At 36.0% G+C, this 12,782-nt stretch overlaps 1 protein-coding gene and 1 long non-coding RNA gene across 3 annotated transcripts; one reads left to right on the forward strand and one right to left on the reverse strand.

Annotated features, from left to right (window-relative positions):
• Positions 1-370: 370 nt before the first annotated feature.
• On the reverse strand, positions 371-12,237 carry LOC114274280 (uncharacterized). Of its 2 annotated transcripts, none has more exons than XM_082893653.1 (4): positions 11,898-12,237; positions 11,624-11,755; positions 11,318-11,514; positions 371-723 (listed from the first exon to the last, which is right to left on the reverse strand). In XM_082893653.1, exons 1-3 carry the CDS (start codon positions 12,174-12,176, stop codon positions 11,323-11,325), a joined length of 603 nt encoding a protein of 200 aa, XP_082749779.1. In that variant the 5' UTR covers positions 12,177-12,237; the 3' UTR covers positions 371-723; positions 11,318-11,322. The 2 variants fall into 2 exon arrangements, with proteins under 2 accessions (XP_082749779.1, XP_082749778.1); XM_082893652.1 differs by having other exon boundaries at positions 11,318-11,529; positions 11,898-12,232.
• Positions 3,486-6,000, forward strand: LOC145801872 (uncharacterized). Its single transcript, XR_014343643.1, has 2 exons — positions 3,486-3,928; positions 4,409-6,000. It is a non-coding gene; the product is annotated as an uncharacterized LOC145801872 (long non-coding RNA).
• Positions 12,238-12,782: the final 545 nt, after the last annotated feature.

Below are 12,782 nucleotides of genomic sequence, written 5' to 3' on the forward strand. Positions count from 1 at the left end.
TAACAATTAAGTGAAATCGCCAATTAGGTGTGGGCGTTCCAAGTTGGGCGATTTCACAGGTAAGATAATCCTATGCCCAGTCCTACTTGGTGGTGGTATTGACTATTGAAGACAAGATAGCACTATGCACATATCAGTTACACTACCACCAACTCAGCCTAGGGTCTGATTCTCAATCAATGCACTATATCAACAAAATACACAGGAGGAATTCAGCGATTTTGTTAATGTCATTCAAGCAGAAACCCCACTTTAAATTCATGTGAAAAACAAAACACCAAACAAGTCATAGGCACAGTAAACAGACATCAATCAGTTTGACACCAGCCTTCCATCACATGAAAACATATTCTGTAGACACCTCGCACACTTTCCAATTCAACAACATGCATATCGGGCATCTCCAACGTCTAGGATGCTTTCAGCTTGCGTTCTTTTACATGTTTAAAGTAAAATACAACTTAGACATGCAATCTGCTTTAGTTGTTATGTCATACATTTCAATAATAGAACAAATCAAACGATGACATTGTTCTATAAATATTAGTTTAGATATCAGTTTAGAATATTAGTCTAGACATATACTAAATCAAGTAACATAATTGTCAATATCCACATGTACAAAGATTCTAAAATTAGATTCATTTTGTTCACAATAACCCACTTCCAGCGGCCCACTGGGACTCCATGTGCATATTACCTTCGTGAAATCTTCAACCACACCTATGAGTAACCAAAATATACGATCAGTACTCAAATAGAAGCATCTAAAGCAACCACTTGTTCACCAATGTTGATTAAAGAAAACACTTTTATGGCTGTTCAGTTTTCTATGTGATCAAAACAAACATGCCAGTACTTGCAATCTCAACTCTTATGTTGTGTTTGGATCATGGATTTGCGTAAGAATTTGGAAAGGGGAACAAAATTGTGAGGGAAATGTGAATAAAATATAAGCTAAATTTTTTATCCATTGCCCTCGTATTTTCTTTTCTTTCCAAATCCCAACCTAAATCGATGATCCAAACGCAGTGTTAGTGTTCAGTTATTGCTTCAACCTACTCTAAAGTTGCAAGTTATTAGTCTAGATTTTATTCAACATATGGTACAACATAGTGCAGTCGTTTGTTTAGACTATGGCCCTATAGGTAACCCATTATACAATTCAGACAATTTTCACATTTAGCATACAAATTGGTGTTGTCTCTCTCAGAATTTAATCATATGAAGCTGTATCAACTTTTACTCACCCATCTCAACATTTTCAGCTCTGAAACCATGTCAGAGGATGGGTGGCCAAGATAAATCTAGAATATTTTGCATCCAAGAAGGATGAGGAAAATAAGGTTACTCCACCGTCATGTGTCTAGGTAGATGGATGGAATGATTGCCTGGTGGGTTACCTTATTAATTGGAAGTTATGCTTTTGTTGTTAACTCTATTGCCAAAAACTATGGGGGAAGAGTGGACTGATTCATGTTATGTCTAATGAAAAGGGTTTCTTCTTCTTTCGATTCAGTTTTGGAAGGGAAGCCATAGCATTTTGGAGGGAAAGGAAGCTAATGGTCCTAAAGTGGGACTACAGACTTAACTTGTTGAAGGAAAGTCTAATAAAATTTCCTCGCTGGGCAAAATTCTTCAACGTCCCCTTCTAATATTGGAATGAGCAAGGGTTAAGCCACATTGCAAGCATTATGCAAATTCCAGCTGAATCACAAAAGATATTTACTTTTGCCAAAATCTGTGTTGAGATTGAAGTGGGTAGCAAACTGGTGGAAAAGTTTCACCTGGACAACAGGAATGGGAATTTTGAAGGGGTCAAAGTGTACCAATGGGTGCTCAACCAGTCTTTGGTTTATGCTGTACTCAGGAATGACTGGGGAAAGAAACCAAGAGTAGAATGGAGGCACGTACAGAAGCCACAGGGGAGGCCACAGCCAATGATGATCATAATGCCCAAAATGTGGGCAAAGATGACCTAATTCCAAGAATAAAGAGCAACCATTGGAGCAACGTCAAAACTCAACCTAGGATGTGGCCAATTCGTTAAATGAGGAACATTATCATGAGGTAGGTTTTGATCAAGACCAAGGTATCTATACCATACATGTGATACCAGGCGATTCAAACAACTGTGAAGTCTAGCAAATACTTTTGACAACCTGGAGATGTAGGAAGCTAATAACAAGACCCCAGGCCCATCTGTTCCAAATAAAAAGAAGTGGGGAAGGCTTTATCTTCAACTTATAACAATAAGAGTAAGAATGGGAAGGAAAGCTGACAGTAGCATAGCATTAGTGGATACATACACCACAAATAAACTTGAATTCCTGGTTGGTATAAATGGAACACTAACTAGAGATATTTATTAGTGAGTAATACAAACAAATGATTTTTAAGAACCAAGTAAACATTACATTATTAAAACAAGTTACACTTGAGAAATTGTGTAAATGTTCTGCGTTGAAGTTATAGTATACAATAGTTCTTCACCACAATATATATACACACATACATACATACAAGCATGCAAGAAAGAATGAAAATGAAAATTAACATACTCATAATGAACTCTTTCTAATTGCGCTTAAAGCTACACAGATCTAAAGTTTTATCTTCTGATTACATAATGACTCAGCTTATTTATTTTTGTTTTTAATACTTTCTTCCTTTGATTTCCTATTATCAGTTCAGGATATTGCTCAAGATGCAGTCCGTTTGGTAACACTTATGTTTTTAGTTTTCTGTTTATATTTACAAAAATTTAAAAAAACTCAAATAAAAACTTGTTTGGTAAATTTTTGATTTATAAATCAGTGATCTCAGTTTATAAATTTGGCCAAAAAATATAAACTCAAAAAATGTGTTTCCGTTTTAAGTTTTGAGTTTTTGAGATTTTTTTTTTTTTTTTATCACTAGCCACCACCACCCACCACCACCTGCGACCACCACTCACCACCCACCTTCCACCACCACCCACCTGCCACCCATTCGCCACCACCACCCACCCCTCCCCGCCGCCACCACCACCACCACCCACCACCCACCACCCATCCACCTGCCGCCACCACCCACCATCCGCCACTACCATCCACCGCCCGCCACATACCCGCCACCACCACTCACCACCCACCTACCACCACCATCCACGACCACCAGCCACCCACCAGCCACCACTCACCCGTCACCTACCTGCCACCACCACCCACCACCCACTCGCTACACCCATCACCCGCCACCATCACCCACCCACCCACCATCACTACCCACCGCCTACCCACCATCCGCCACCCACCCGCCACCATCACCCACTCGCTACCACCCACCACCCGCCGCCGTCACCCACCCACCTGCCACCACCACCCGCCACCACCACCCACTCGCTGCCACTGTCACCCACCCACCCACCCACCACCCCCCGCTACCCACCAGCCACCGTCACCGCTTTCCACCACCGTCTTCCGCCGTCACTTGTCATTTCTCACTTTTTTTTTATATTTTAAATTTTTTTTAAACATTTTGTCAATTACAAAACGCGTTTGTAGTTTATGTTTTTCTAAAAATAAACAAAAAATAAACAAAAACCAGTTTATAAAATTTTTCTAAATATAAACTGAAAACATAAACGTTACCAAATAGACAATGACTCAGCTTATTTATTTTTGTTTTTAATACTTTCTTCCTTTGGTTTCCTAATATCAGTTCAGGATATTGTTCAAGATGCAACGGTCATCTACTTTTCTTCTTTCTATGTGGGACGCACGATCAAGAGCAATAAAACTTCAAATACTACTCTTTCAACACTAGTAGAAATATAAAACATCCCTATTTGCTTGATCAACTATGGATAGATAAAATAAAAATAATTGTCCCGTGAGGCTGGGACTCATAAAATTTGTTCACTTAACATCTCAAAAAAACTGTTGATGTAATCATCTAAGAAGCACGGACACTTCTAAGAAGGTGACGTATCCGTGTCGGGTACGTGTCGGACACCGACACTCTTTGGACACTCTCAGGACACGTGTCCGACACTCTTCAAAACGTGTCCTATTGTTTAAAGACTTGGACACTCTTTGGACACTTGAAGGACACACGTGTCAATCGTTTAAACACACGTGTCTAACGATTAGACATACGTAAAACTAATTTTATGTTTGAACAAAATAACTTAAGATACAATAATAAAATAAAAACCATATAAATTTATAAGAATTAGTGTCATATTGCATTTTTTATTATCTTTGAATGATATATTCATATATATATAACATATAATAAATATATAAAATTATATATTTCATGCGTGTCCTCCTCGTGTCGTGTCCTGCATTTTTTGAAAATTAACGTGTTGGCGTGTCCGTGTCGTACTCGTGTCGTGTCACGTGTCCGTGTCCATGCTTCTTAGGTAATCATTTACAATTTTGCGATTCGGAAGCATATCCAAGGAGGTATAGAATTAATGATAATCTGTGTATCATGCCAAAAATAAAATTAAAAGAAAAATATTAGAAGCTTCAACTAAACTCAGCATACCGACGAAAAGAAGGAAGACAAAAAACAATTTGAAGTTGCATTGTGTAATTAAAATGCATACATGTTAAGAATCTGAAGCATAAGATCAAAAAGGCAATGCAGGGCATTGCATTAACATGAAACAATGATCCAGTTGAAACCATTTATCCCCAAAAAAAATATGATCCATTTGAAACCATAAATGATATGATGTGCCGAAGAAAAAAGACAAAAAACGTATCATTAGTGCTAGAAAACTATAAATTAATTGTCAACAAAAAATCAACATGCTCATTGTAGCACATGAATTAACCATTCACACACTTAGCTCATTCTCTCTCAAAGATGGGAAAGCTCCTGGCCTCAATGGCTATAATTCCATGTTCTTCAAGAAAGCTTTGCCTATCATTTATAAGGATGTGATTTCTTCTATTACATCTTTCTTTTCTTTTTCTCAGTTCTGGTGCTATCTTCAAAGACACGAACTCCACTCTCATCACTTGGTTCCTAAGGTCCCCAATCATACCCTCTATAAGTGTATCTTCCCTAATAGATTGGCGTCCCTCCTCCTCCCTTCTGTTATTGATCTAGCCCAATCAGACATTGTTTCTGGAAAAAGAATTGCAGCCAATATTTGAACTCGATTCATATTCTACACACATATTTCTGTCACAGAATGTACTGATATTGAATCGATCAATTACCACACTAGTCCATTAGCACCACAACCACTAGGCATAATCAGTGGCCAGCACTTTGCCATGAACCGGAAGAGATTACCCGAATATGCTGTATGCAATCATTCAATAAAATGGCCACAGTGGGTCGAAACAGCCGAAAAATCCAGTAATGTACCGCTGTTTGTGTTAGCGTTAGCCATTGTCTTTCTCTTCCAAAGCTGAAGAAGTGAAGCTTCTACAAACTCTCACTAAGTTCTCTATGCTGTGAATATTTTAGTATGTATATATACATGAACTACCTTTCTATGGTAAAGTGGTTCTCTGCATATCTCAAGAAAAGGAATGTTTTGAATTTAATAATGGAGGTAAATTCACAAAATTTTCTAAAAAATTGGTAATAACATCAATTTGGACCAGGACAACGGAAAGGGATAAAATAAAAGTGTACCAATGGGTGCCCAAAGCCAATGATGATCCTAATGCCCAAAATGTGGGCAAAGATGACCTAATTACCAGAATAAAGAGCAACCGTCGGAGCAAGGACAAAAATTACCCAGGATATGGGCAATTCGTTAAATGGGGAACATTATCATGAGGTAGGCTTTGATCAAGACCAACCTATCTGTACCATACAGGTGATACCATCCTTTATGGGGGGGCAACTCAAACAGCTGTGGAGTTCATCAAATACTTTTGACAACCTGGAGATAGAGGAAGCTAATAACAGGACCCCAAGCCCATCTAATCCAGATACAAAAATAAAAAGTGGGGAAGGATTAAAATGAAAGGGGGCTTCCTCAATTTCCCTATGCATTAGAAGGAAATCAAGGATCATATTATTCAAGGGAATAAAATGTATCTTTATTTCGGGCTCTTGGGAAATAAAGTCAGGAGTGTTAATAAGGATATGGTCTTTGAATCTAAGAATGGAAGCTGGGGAATGTTGTCCAATTACAATTGTCCACTTTGTAAAGTATATGGATCCTATGGAATCAAGATATGCTGAATGTCATGTGCATTAGTACAAATGACCAGGCTATTCATTGTCATATTAGTGCCAAAAGAAAATGGACTGCTAAGTTTCTGCCATGTATGGTGATAACACTCCCCAAAACAGACTGAACATTGAAGCTATGGCTGGTCTGTGGGGCTCTGTTAAATGGACCAGGTACATGCACGACTGCAATGACTGACAAATGGTCAGGTGCTTCGAGAGATTGATAAACCTCTCATCAATGAGGCTTGGACCATGAAATGAGGCAGAATTCCTAACTGCAGGAATATCTGACCATAGCCCTATCTTGGTTAAAGTGCTGTCTGCCCCTATTAAGCAAAAGAAACCCTTCAAATTTTTTTATTGTTGGGCTGACCACCTTGAATTCTTGAATCTTGTTGCCAGGGTTTGGAGAAATCATGTTCAGGGCACTCCCATGTTCTGTCTATGCCAGAAGTTGAAAATGCAAAGTTGAGTTGAAGAAGCTGTGCCAATCTAACTATAGTGACATCACAAAAAAGGTGGACTGGAGGAAGTAAGATCTCAATTGGAAGCAGTCAAGAAAAGTCTTGATAGTAACCCTGAAGTCTTGGGTGTCTATTACTGATGCCAAGGAAATGCTAAAATCATTACTTATTTTCAGAACTTGGTAGGCCATAAGGGAGGTGGTACTATGGTATGCATAGAAGACATGAACTTGTACTATAGTGATCAATTAAATGATGCTCAGAAACGAAACAAGGACGTTACTGTTGAAGGGATTAGAGAAACCTTGTTCTCTCAAAGATGGGAAATCTCCTGGCCCCGACGACCATAAAATGCCATGTTCTTCAAGAAAGCTTGGCCTGTCAATTTAAGGAAGTGCTTTCCTCTATTACATCTTTCTTTTCTTTTTCTTAATTCTGGTGCTATCTTGAAAGAAATGAGCTCTACTCTCACCGCTTGGTTCCTGAGGTACCTACTCTATGAAGCATGGATACTTCAACGAACATGTCGTACTGGTAATGGGTACTGATACTTTGCATGGTACTTCTGCAAACGCACAAGGTACATAAAACACGTATGCAAATTTTTTTCTTCTTAATTTTTGACTTACCCTAGACACCAAGGATATTCCCAAGCCATAAGCTGGAATAGTATTTTCTTCTACACAAAGGTAAAGTTAGGGGGTGTTTGGTGGGGCTTTTTTGGGCCAACTTATGGCTTTTGGCTTTTAAAAAATTATTTTGGGCTGTTTGGTTAAACTTATTTTAAACAACTTCTGATTCTAACAACTTATTATAAGTCAAAAAAGCTAATTCTGAGAAGCTACTCACCCCTTACTTCTGATTATCAACTTCTGCTGTGGACATGTTAATTCACGGTTATACTTTTAGATTTTTTTTTTTTTAATTTTTTTAAAAATAGAAAAAGACACAAATAGACTATAAATATTATTATTATTTTTTATGAGAAATGTAGACAAATAGTGAATAATAAAAAATAAAAGTTAATTGAAAAAGCTACTTCACAGCTTATTTAACAAGCACTACTCAGCAACTTAAATCTATAATCCAACAGTTATACCAAACAGATTAACAGCTTCTGATTAAAGTTATACTCTATAATCTGTTTTAACAGTTACACTAAACAGGACCTTAGTCTCATTGGACTTACTTTTTTATGCTAGCATGATTTTAAATTAAGCATTAGCTTATAAATTATTTAATAAATACAGTAACACTTAGTTTTGGTTTATACTTCACTTTTGGCATTAAAGATGAATTGCAGGTTGGATCTTAACAAACTACACCATTTAACTAATTGGCAGTGATCCAAACCCCCACATGGGGGTGACCCCCAACACCCCCACATACACGTGGGGGGCAGTGAGAGGAGGACCAGAAATAAATAAATAAATAAATAAATAAATAATACTAATAGACCAATCATCATTCAGTGGGGGTGGTGGGGGTCACCCCCACTGGGGGTCTCACTCTTTTCCCTAATATTTGCATTACTTCAAATTAAAAATAACTATTTTTTTTTTCGAACATACCCAAACGTACCCATACCTTACTTTTTTAAAATTTTATCATATCAACATACCCATATTATACATATACCCGTACACATGCTTCATAGTCCCTAATCCTACCCTCTGGAAGTGTATCTTCAAGATCTTCGCTAACAGATTGAAGTCCCATCTCCCTTTAGTTATTGATCCAACCCAGTCAGCCTTTGTTTTTGGAATTAGAATTGTGGACAATATTCGAGCTCAATTCATATTCTACACACATATTTTCCGTCACAGAAATGTAATGAATTGATCAATTACGACATAGTTCCATTAGCACCACAACCAATTGGCATAATCGGTGAACCCCAAGTGATTGGTCTGGTGGCAAGGCCTTGAGTCTTTGAGGTGTAGTCCCTTCAAGGTTCAGGGGTCGAAACCCTTTCGGTGCTAACCGAATATGTTGTATGCAATCATTCAATGAAATAGCAACAATGAGTCAAAAAAGCTGAATCCAGCAATGTACTACCGTTTGTGTTAGCGTTATGCGTTACCATTGTCTCTCTCTTCGAAAGCTAAAGAAGTGAAGCTTCTAAAAACTCTCTCACTCTAATATATGTTTTCTATGTTGTGAATATTTTTGTATGTATATAAAGAAACTACCTTTCTATGGTAAGGTGCCTCTCTACATACTCGAAGAAGAAGAGGAAGTTTTAAATTTAATGGAGGCAAATTCACAAAATTTTCCAAAAAATAGCAATAACATCAATTGAGGCCAAGGCTATGAATCTTGTAGACTGTAGTACTGTTTTTACTATTGGTACCATGCATGTCGCTACCATTATGTTTTCTTGATTACCATTTTTGGATTTATCACTATAACTTTTGAAATTTATTATGTAAAAACCGTATTTATTTATTTATAAATGTGGCATTTTTTCCAATGCAATTTGTATGCTGAAGAACATGTAACATTTTTACCATCTGATCATTCTTATTCTAATCATTATTTTAGAAATTCTCATAATTTTTTTTAATCTTTTGTATTGTTGAGCATGCGTACACCTGCAAGAGATGATCATGCAACAAAATTAAACCTTTTGTTTAACACATTTTAATCGGTACAACACACTTAAATAAAACAGGTCTTGATACTTCCCACTAGTTTTCCTGGTCCTAAAGTTCTTCCTAAGATGTTAAAGCAACTTCAAACCTAAATGACATTCCTTCTCTATCTATCTACATGTGTCTAAAGTATATTGAGAAGACAAACATAAAAAAACCAATTTAAGCTTTGACGACAATGGTGGGGCATGTTACAGCTTGACCTTACAATACAACTTCGCAGTCGTTGGTGATTGATAGCTACTGGCATCACCAACACTTCTCAATTCTTAGGGCTTCTTTGTAAGAACTATGAATATAACATGTATGCACCAGAAGGAACTGGTACAAAATGGCACAGCTGGATGGACTATGCTAAAAATTGCCAAGATAGCTAAAAACAATCCAATAACTTAACCGGCACTGGATCGAAGGTCTTCTATACCATTTTTTCTAGTGTAACAATACATTTCGAACAGTATAGGTTGGCACAGTACAAGATTCACAACCTTGGTTAAGGGTGATAAATCGCTAACTATAAGGGGGAGTTTTAATAATTGCTTCATAGTTTAAACTTTTAAGTAGTTGTGTGATAAAAATGGAATTGTTTAACATATTGATTTTTTTGGATAATTTGGGGAAAACAAAATTCTACACAACTTCAAATTGAGGGAAACACCAAATATTGTTCTCCCTTCAAATATTAGTATAAATAAATTAACAATGCTTATGATACAAAAGTAAAGCCATTGTCTTTATCAATAAAATTCAAAAAAAAAAAAAAATAACACCATATTTAAAATTAACATACCCTTTATGATCCTAAAGTCATATTATATCATCCTATAGTCAAATAATGCTTAGTCCAAACCCATACATATAGAAAACTAATTCTGGTGGCAAATAGATCATTTGATAATGTTGTCAATTTTCTATTTCCTATTAACATAAAATAGGAACCATTTTTTTCTTTGGTAAAAAACATAGAAAGGTGTACACAAATACTTTGAAAACAAAAGCAAAGACACATGCTTGATGAGTTATTGAAGGTGAAGGCCGCTAGTGGAGGGTGGCCAAAGGTGGTTGCAAAAGTGCCGTTGCAGATCACGGGGGGTTGTCGAAGTGGTGGATAAGAGGAGGAGGAGGAGGAGGAGGAGGAGGAGGAGGAGGGAGTGGGGGGGAGGGGAGAGAGGCTAGGAGGCACGGATACGGATACATGATAAGGCAATATGGATACGGTGATACGCCAAAATCTAAAAAAGTAGGATACAGATACAGCGGAGATATGTTCGTAAAAAAAAAAAAAAAATTCATTTTTTTATAATTTTAATAATGTAATATGCATGAAACTAAAACCTAAAGCAAATTAATAAATAGAGGGATTCATATTAAGCTAAAAGTCTTCAAACAATCACAAAACATCCAAAACTAAAAACAAAAGCAAATGCAAATTAAACATCATCTTTACATGCCAACACTAAAAAAAGAACGAGAGCAAAGAGAAGAAATATGATAGAATAAGAGAGAAGTGAGAGAGACAATAAGGATACATCAATTTGACAAATTCTATTACTTTAACTCTCACTATATTCCTCTTATCAAATAACTAAACAAAGCATTAGAAGTAATACGTGACTTCGAGTATCAGATACTTCAAAATTAAGTATCCAATACTCTCCAAAATTAATAAAAAAAATTAATTAAGAAGTATCCAATATATATCCGCAAGTATCCAAGGAGTATTGGTATTTGATAAGTATCCGATATGGATACGTCTCTCTTTTTGAAGTATCCATAGGACAGAGGAGAGAATGAAAACTCATTTTCAAGACAAATGAAAACACCCTTTTTTTCATTACAATTTTTGAAATTTTGAAATCAATTCAATTTTTTTGGAAACGAATACAGTATACCAAATAAGCATACACTATGCAGTTAATTTACCAATAAGCATCAATACTTAGGTACTAAGCATACACTATGCAGTTAATACTTAGGTACTAAGCATACACTGTGCAGTTAATTTACCTTGACTAAGTGCTAATTTTCAGCCTACTAATTAGTACGTCAGTATGGCCGATCCCATCCCAAACACAAGCTTCAAATTCCATAGTACCACCATCAACAGCATCAGCATCCTTAACATCAAAGGTAATATAATACTTAAACCCAGCACATAAACCCCTGTTTGCCTTCACAACCTTCACAAACTCCAGATTCTTAAACTGCACACATATTTTCTGACATATATTATGAATAACAAAGGCTAATTCTCAAACCAAACAAACAAACAAAAAGATGAAAAAAAAGCTTTAATTGAATAAAGAAATACACCTCTTTGTCATTGTATTGCTTAAGCGCTAATTCCGCAAAAGTTTTGAGATCGTCGGCAATCTCATCCAGGTTAAAAACCGGCGATGTTCCACCAAACCCAAACGAGCGTGGGAAGTACATGACATCAAAGCCCTGTATATGTATATATGTATTGTAAGCCCACAAATTCTAATATAAAACACACACACACATATATATATAAATAGGATTTTGAAGAAAATAGAGACAAATGAAAGAGGGTAGTATTAAGAGAAGCTAGATAAGATATACATACATCACTTTGGGTTAACTGTCTATCATACTCTTGGAATTCCTTATCAGTAAACTCATGCATTCCATCACTATCATCTTCCACATCTGAATCATCATCGTAGTTATAGAATACGATTTTAGATCTAGGGTCTTCTTTTTCTTCTTCTGCTGATGAACAAAGCGCTGATGGTGATGGTGGAGGTGGTGGGGAAGCGTAACCCTCGCACCTTTGCTTCTTCGCCGGTGAATCTCTAATCTCCCATTTGGAATCGTTCCTTTCGATGCACAGATCGGAAGCCATACCTTCCCGCAAAGACAGACAATACAACAATGAAAACCTATTTTGCAGGTCGGTAAAATGCTGTTTTTTTTTTTTAATTATTATTATTATTATTATTAGGCTAGGTTTGGCGTTCTTTAAAAAAAAATCAAAAAATACTATCTTATTTAAGTCATATTATCTTATTTAAGTCACGTTATTTCTTTACCACATCATTTCAAATCCAATTCATATTTTATAAAAAGTCAAAAAGTACTATCATCTCAAACCCCTTATTATTATTATTATTATTATTATTATTATTATTATTATAAAAGTGTGAAGAATCTACCATGTTTTTTATTTTTTTTTTAAATCTCAATTTTATTCTCTTAAATCTATTATATTTTCTCAAAATCATGAAAAGTCCTGTATAAACCAACTATCTTTTTATTTTTGGAGTTAAACACTCAAAAATGATATATCTATTTCCAAGAGTCCTATATAAATTTCTACTTTTTTTAAATCTCAATTTTACCCTCTTAAATCTATTATATTTTCTAAAAGTCATGAAAAGTCCTATATAAACCAACTATCTTTTTATTTTTAGAGTTGAACACTCAAAAATTATTATAAAAGCGTGAAGAA

Source organism: Camellia sinensis, chromosome 11 (assembly GCF_055761805.1).
Source record: "Camellia sinensis isolate YWXY chromosome 11, ASM5576180v1, whole genome shotgun sequence".
NCBI classification, from domain to species: domain Eukaryota; kingdom Viridiplantae; phylum Streptophyta; class Magnoliopsida; order Ericales; family Theaceae; genus Camellia; species Camellia sinensis.